Here is a 7,489-nt window from a genome sequence, read left to right as displayed (position 1 = left end):
CGAGCCAAAATGGCTGACTTCCTGTTGAGTTGAGGCCATGGTTACAGTCGACTTTTTCATTCGTCTTGGTCAAAAACATCTTCCCGTTTTCGGTGGAACTCAATTTTGCCTCTGTTTTCACTTTAGTGGGTGCTATAGAGCTCTTGAGCAACGCACGGGTCTGGGAACTATGCCAATATCGCCACACCTGACCGCCATGCAAAGTTTCAAGAGTTTTATGTCAACCACCGGAAAGCCGTTGATAGAATAATAATCTGAAGGATTAACAATAGGTTCCAAACGATGCTAATTTGTGGGATTAGTGGTGCAGAAAATAATGAATCCACTTACATCTTTGAGTTTGTATGTAAACTTTCAGCGTGGACGCACCTTTACGCAACCTTTACTACACAACTTTCACGTCTTTTTCAGGAGTTGCGTGACTCAGTTTGTGTTCTTTCGTGTTACATAATTCACGTAAAATACTTATGTCTTTTGGTTTAATTTGTATGTAATCTCTCAGAATTTTCAAAAAATCTAGCTCCACAGTGACTCCTCCTCCTCCTTCCTCCTGCTGTGACAGACAAGCTCCGCCTCTTCCTGTGAGAACAACAACAACAGTAGATTTATGACTCCGGACGCCGTCGTTTCCAGCAGCCACGCCCACATCTGTCAGCACACGTCCAAACCTTAATTTACAACATTCCTTCACACAGACTGACCTTCACGGGGTTCAAAGTGTTTTTGCTCGAGGGCACAGAGCAGTGGGAGCTGAACCCACAACCTTCCTGGTCTCAGGACTCCGTCTGTGTCTCTGCTGCACGTGAGTGATGATGTTGTCATGGGTGTAACTGATTTACTTTATCACAGGAGAATGTTTGAAGGTCTGTGATTGTTTAAATTCAGGTTCGGGTTTTTCTCTGCTGCAGAATTTCTATAAAAACACAGATTTTGAACCCTGTGTTTCCTTTGGTTCTCGAGCAGATTCTGTTCAGGACGATTAGAAAACCAACGATCCAGCTCGTGTTTTCACCACGTCTGAGCAGAACTGTTGAAGCTCAGTGGTCAGCAGTTTTCTTTCATATCCGTTCATCGTGTAGTTTGAACTTTAAAAACTGCATTTTTTTTGGTTTCTGAGACAATCTCGTTTACATTAATCTGACTTTTCATTCTCTTAGTTAATTGTTCCGTCTGTAAAATGCCTGAATAGTTAACATTACCATATCTTCTTCTTCCTCTTGTCCCCCAGTTTTCCTTTCACCACAACCTGTCTAGGCAGATGCTGCACATCCTTGGATGAATATGTTGTTTATGTTCTTCATTTTTTGTTCCACAAACTGTCAGAAAATGTTGAAAAATGTTTCTCGAACACTCTAAAAAAAATCAAATGTCTTTTGTTTTTATGCACAAACCAAAATGATTGAGTTTTAATGGTTCTGTTTGTTCTCTGGGGAAAACAAAATAACAAGAAACAGCTCAGGTATTTGTTTTTCCTCAATGCTTTTCCAATTCTCTGGTGGTGAATTTGTGCTCAGATGAAAATGTTTGGTTAAAAACTGCAGCACTGCCTTCTTTTAGAGTTATTACTTATTTACCTTTCACAGATTTTCAGCCGTTTACGTCATTTGTCGGTGGAAAATAAAGAAAGAAGAGTCACAAGCTGACCTGCAGATGTTTAAAGAAGCTCTGGACATGTTCTGTAAAACTACTTCTTACAACACTTTTCCATTACACAGTTCCAGCTCGACTCCACTTTCTTTTCCTTCTAGAACCTGCTGTTTGTTTTACTTTAACTACAAAATCTACTTAAAATTCCAAAATCTATTTATAATCCCCAAATCTATTTAAAATACCAAATTTGATTTATAATTCCAAAATGTATTTATAATAAATAAGTTGTATTTCAGTTCAGTGGTATTTCAGTTTAGTGGTATTTCAGTTCAGTGGTATTACAGTTCAGTGGTATTACAGTTCAGTGGTATTTCAGTTCAGTTGTATTTCAGTTCAGTTGTATTTCAGTTCAGTGGTATTTCAGTTCAGTTGTATTTCAGTTCCGTGGTATTTTAGTTCTGTGGTATTTTAGTTCAGTTGTATTTCAGTTCAGTTGTATTTCAATTCAGTTGTATTTTAGTTCAGTTGTATTTATGTTCAGTGGTATTTCAGTTCAGTTGTATTTCAATTCAGTTGTATTTTAGTTCAGTTGTATTTATGTTCAGTGGTATTTCAATTCAGTTGTATTTCAGTTCAGCTGTATTTTAGTTCAGTATTTTAGTTCAGTGGTATTTCAGTTCAGTGGTATTTTAGTTCAGTTGTATTTCAGTTCAGTTGTATTTTAGTTCAGTGGTATTTCATTTCAGTGGTATTTTAGTTCAGTTGTGTTTCAGTTCAGTTGTATTTAGTTCAGTGGTATTTCAGTTCAGTTGTATTTTAGTTCAGTGGTATTTCATTTCAGTGGTATTTTAGTTCAGTTGTATTTCAGTTCAGTGGTATTTCAGTTCAGTTGTATTTCTTCCTGAACGATTCTGTGAACAAATCAACTGATTCTTATCCATTTAACCCAAAACAATTGCTTCACTAGTTTGTTTGTTTGTGTCGCGTAGAAAAAAATCACGTCACGGCAGTGTGACGCAGCCGTTACTATGACAACTTCACCCACATTGAGGAGGAGGAGCTATGAAGTCATGGAAAAGAACCAAAGCGAGCTCGAGCTGTAATCTTGTTGTTGTGACTCATCAGAAAAAATCCGTACTGAATCATCTGAATATTTTCCTGCCTGAAAACGTCCTCAAAGTCATCCACGGCTCTGGTTCTGGTTCTATTTTTTTTTTTTGATGATAAAAACGACAAACACGTTCATTCAAAGGTTCAGAAGCTGGTGAGTGAGTGAACGTTTATCCTGCAGATTCAGACACAGAAGTGCAATTAGAGCTCATACAAAACAAAAACACCACAGAATCATCCTAATCTGTGCAAACTGAAGGTCAGAGAATCTATTGTTTAGTAAATGTTAGTCGTACCACGTTGCTGTCGCCGCCGTCATAGCCACAGTCACAGAAATAATGTGTGAAGAGGAGTGAAAGGATTTCTGTGTCTGTGCAGAGTTTATAAAAATATACAAATATAAGTCTGTACCAACTCCACTCTCTCTCTCTAAATGAGTCCGTGCTTCACTGCAGCACACACAGGAAGTCAGAGATAACACAGTGATCGTCTCCCGTCCACAAAGCCCCGCCTCCTCCCCTCTCTCCTCCCTCTGTCTTCAGACTCAGTTCATGTTCACGTCTGTGATTGTTACAGAGAGAGAGAGGAGTGTGTATCGTCCGTCGCTCAGTCCTCCAGGGAAGTGTGTGTGTGTGTGTGTGTGTTCATGTGTGTGTGTGTGTATGTGTATGTGTGTGCGTGTGTGCGTGTGTGTTGGACCGGTCCTGCCGAGTCCCGAGCCGACGGATCAGTGGACGCCACCGTTGTATGACTTCCCGTACATGTCGAAGTCCGTCTCCACAAAATGTGTAGTGACGGGCTGTTTGTACAGAGGGTTGGACGCCTGAGGGACGGAAGACGTGCACGTTATTAATATTATAATGATTATAATTAATAAAACAACACATTTTTGAACTCACAATGACAACAGAGTCAAATATTTACTGGGATTTATGCCATTTTATCTGTTTCTGGCTGCTAAAACTAATAATACACAACTCCTTATATGGACGTCCTGGGGGGTGTGTGTTTGAAGATCAAAGTTATGATTCGTTTTATATCAGGAGTCGTGATAATTGAGGGAAAAGTCACAAAAAAAAGAGTGTTTTTCTTTTATTTTTGTCCATAAAAAAACAAGCCAAGCAAACTTTGGACTGTGACGGATTTACACCTTTATACAAATTGAATATAGTTTTTATAGGTGTGTTTATATAGTTGGTGAAAATGAAAAGAAATAAAATATAATTGAATATAAAAATATAATTTCATAGGATATGGAGTCATGGAAAAAAAAGCATCTTAAATGCTCTCTAAAAGTATGAAAGTAATAAATATTTATATTATTTTATTGTACCCAGGCCTCACTGGCACAGAAACGGAACTTTCCCGATATTTTTATTTTTTTATTTTTCTGTTTGAATATGAATAAATTCATTCTTCATCCACCATGCTAACTGCTGCTGTGTGTATGCCAGGCCTGTGTGTGGTGCTGTGAGGCTGGAGATGTGGATTGACCAAACACAAGAAGAACAACGGGCTATGACATCATCGTTTTCTCTATTTTACTAGTGTACTGTGTTTACAAGCCTGGTGGTCCAAACTAATCCCTTTAGCGGTCCAACAAACAAACGAATGAAGCCGGATTTTCTCACCATCTCGTATCGGGCTCGTGAGCGAGCGCTCTGGAAGTGAGCGAACTCCCGCCGGTCGTGGATGGTGATGACGAGCTTCCACACGGCGAGCAGGACCACGCCCACCAGCAGGATGCTGCCCACCACGGCCAGCAGAACCATCAGAGCGTCCGGACCGCTGCCGCACTCTGACCCGACGCACAGGAAACAACGTTACGTCACAACACTGCTCACTTCCAACAGACAAACGTGAGATTAAAAACCCGACAAACGTGAGATTAAAATCCTGACCTGGCTCTTTGAGCGCGGTGAGGATGGAGCGTCCGCTGGCGTGTTCAGAGTACGTGAACTTCATGATGCAGTCGTTTTCTGTTTTATACAAACACATGACGGCGCTGGAGTCGTCTGTTTCTGAGAGAGAGAGAGAGAGAGACAAATAAACCAGATTTACACTGAGAGATTAGGATGAGTTTGTTGATCAGTAACTCCTCAATTACTGCTGTGTTTGACAGACAGTGGGGGACGAGGTGAGGCTGAGAAGGGATTATAAGATTAAGAACAGAATAAGAATAAGAACGACAATCTATGAAGTGAGGAAGTCAACGTTGTAGCTCTTGGTGAACGGCCTGAAACAGAGAAGAAGAAGAAGAAGAAGAAGAGATTGAAGGACAACATCCATCTGTAGAATCCAGAAGGATTAAGTCATGAGGAATGAATGAAGGACAACCTGTGGAGGAACACGTAGAAGAAGAAGAAGAACGTTGAACTGTGGATTAGAATCTTTTAGGATTAAGATATGGAGGAATGAAAGACAATTTAGATCTGCGTTAAAGAACTTCAAAATGTGATTACACACTTTGACCTGTGGGGGCAGCATTGCACCTTTTAGAGAACAGTCTGCCGTATATTATTATTTGGAGAAGAAACACTTTAAACTGCAGATTAAGAACTTCAAAGAAGACGAAGAAGAGAGTAAAGGACAACTTCAAGCTGTGATTATAAACTTCGGGATGTAATTGGGAACTTTGACCTGTGGGGGGCATCCTTGCACCCTCTTACTTTACAATCTGCCAGAAATCACTGGGAGAGGAAGAAGAACTTTGACCTGTGGATTAGAATCCAGAAGGATTAAATAATTTAGGACAACTCAGATCTGCGTTAAAGAATTTGACCTGTGGGGGGCAGCATTGCACCTATTAGTTTACAGTCCACCTGAAATCACTGGGAGAGGAAGAACAAAGTAAATTTCCCGCTTAAACACTATGTCCTGCATGTTTAACTTTATCTAAAATAATAAAATATATACAGAGACGCTCGTCTACATATGCAAACAAATAAATATGATTTTATTTTTGCAGTGAAATGAGAAGAAAACAGAGAGACAGTGTTTTTAGTCAGTCTCCATCATCAGGCTCATGAGGGAGGGTGAGGTCAGAGCCGCCTCCTCCTCCTCCTCCTCCTCATACACAAACTATCTGGAATGTACATGTGGACTCTATTAGGCAGCAGTCAGATGCAGGAATGCTATGAAACAAGTGGGATCAGGTCCAGAGCCGAGCTGAGCCACCATGGAGGAGAGCGCCGCTCTTATTTTAGCCTCACTAACACACACACACACACACACACACGCTCACTCTCACACACACACACACACACACACACACACCAGCGTCACTGCTGCTAAATGCTGAAGATCAAAGGTCACTGTGAGGTGGTAAACACTGTCAGAGATCCTCACTGTACAACAATAATAAATATCCTTTATTCCCTCAGTGTGATCATTTAAAGTTTAAAGGAAATCAGGGCACACACACACACACACACACGTTTCCAACGCACAGTTTAAATTGTGTGGACGAATAATCACAACTTAATTTTCACTTATTTCAAACATGTTCAAGAAAAAACATTTGTTTTACAATCTCTCACGACCCACGTGTGGATCCCCGACCCGGTGTTTGAGAACCGCTGATGTAAGCCACACATGTGTTCTGTGTTAATCAAGCAGCGTAATCCCAGGTACCCCAGGTATATTTATACATATAGATAAATACATTAAATTACAGCACAACAGTGACACACACACATCTACACTTTCATAATAATCACCTTCCTCACACACACGCGCGTCACCTCACGACTGACTGTACTCTGGCAGGTAACCATGGCAACTCTGGTGAGAACACAGTCAGAGAAGTTTGTAATGAGGAGGAAAATGTTAGAGATGCCACAGATGTGTGACACACAGCTGCTCTCTCTCTCTGTGTGTGTGTGTGTGTGTGTGTGTGTGTGTGTGTGTGAGTGGGTGTGTGTGTGAAGACACTTTGTCTGGTCCCCACAACTTGAAAGACCTGGTTTTAGGGTTAGGATAAGAGTTAAGATTAAGGTTAGGATAAGTGTGTGTGTATGTGTTTTTTCTGTCATAAACACTGACCTTGTGGGGACCAGTCCAGACCAAAACCTGGTCCTAATGAGGCTTCTGGTTAAAGTCTGGGACTCCGATTTGAATTGTGGTTCAGTTAAGATTATGGAAAACACTGTGTGTGTGTGTGTGTGTGTGTTTGAGGTATTCATTCATGTTGTGGGGACAAAAATCAAGTCCTCATAATGTCAAATATTACATTTTAAGGTGGAGATTAGAGTAAAATGTCTCCAGGAAATGAATATGAGTCAGAGTAATGTCCTCTGTGTGTGTGTGTGTGTGTGTGTGTAGTCACCTAAAGCCTCCACAGTGATGATTTCATCCTTGCACAGGCGCTGGCAGGTCTGGTTGTCTGCTAGTTGTCCAGAGTTGAAGAGCCGACACTCGATGCACTCCTGGCGTCCGAGGAGGAACACACGCGAACACACACACACACACACACAGCAGTGAAGCATAAAAACTGCATATCATTTCCACATACACATGAATGGGACACGGCTGAAAAAATGATCAGAACCCCGCCCACTTTGCAGCATCACAGTGTCGTCGTGGTTGGAACTTTAAACGGGTCACATGACTCGGGACTTTCCTCACCGACGTCAACGTTCTTATATCTCTGCTTGTGTTTAAACAATCGCACTTTACGTTTGGTACTTTTTTCATTTCTGCTCAAACCTCACATTCACTCCCATGTTAAAACTCTGGAGACGAGGGTGATTTTAAAACTCTCATTTCTCTGTCAATTCACAGCCGTTTT

General features: G+C 40.9%; 1 protein-coding gene across 1 annotated transcript in view; it reads right to left on the bottom strand.

Annotated features, from left to right (window-relative positions):
• Positions 1–2,835: 2,835 nt before the first annotated feature.
• The window catches only part of itgb5 (integrin, beta 5), a 39,224-nt gene continuing 34,570 nt past the window's right edge, over positions 2,836–7,489 (bottom strand). The window contains exons 13-16 of the mRNA XM_044019036.1: positions 7,028–7,128; positions 4,602–4,721; positions 4,332–4,498; positions 2,836–3,523 (exon numbers count right to left, since the gene is read on the bottom strand). Coding sequence (XP_043874971.1) covers positions 3,428–3,523; positions 4,332–4,498; positions 4,602–4,721; positions 7,028–7,128 — 484 coding nt within the window. The 3' untranslated portion in view covers positions 2,836–3,427. The remainder of the gene's footprint in view (positions 3,524–4,331; positions 4,499–4,601; positions 4,722–7,027; positions 7,129–7,489) is intronic.

The sequence above is a fragment of the Solea senegalensis genome, linkage group LG2 (genome assembly GCF_019176455.1).
Source record: "Solea senegalensis isolate Sse05_10M linkage group LG2, IFAPA_SoseM_1, whole genome shotgun sequence".
Lineage (NCBI taxonomy): Eukaryota > Metazoa > Chordata > Actinopteri > Pleuronectiformes > Soleidae > Solea > Solea senegalensis.
Note: the sequence above shows the minus strand (reverse complement) of the source record. Positions and strands in the feature narration are given on the sequence as shown.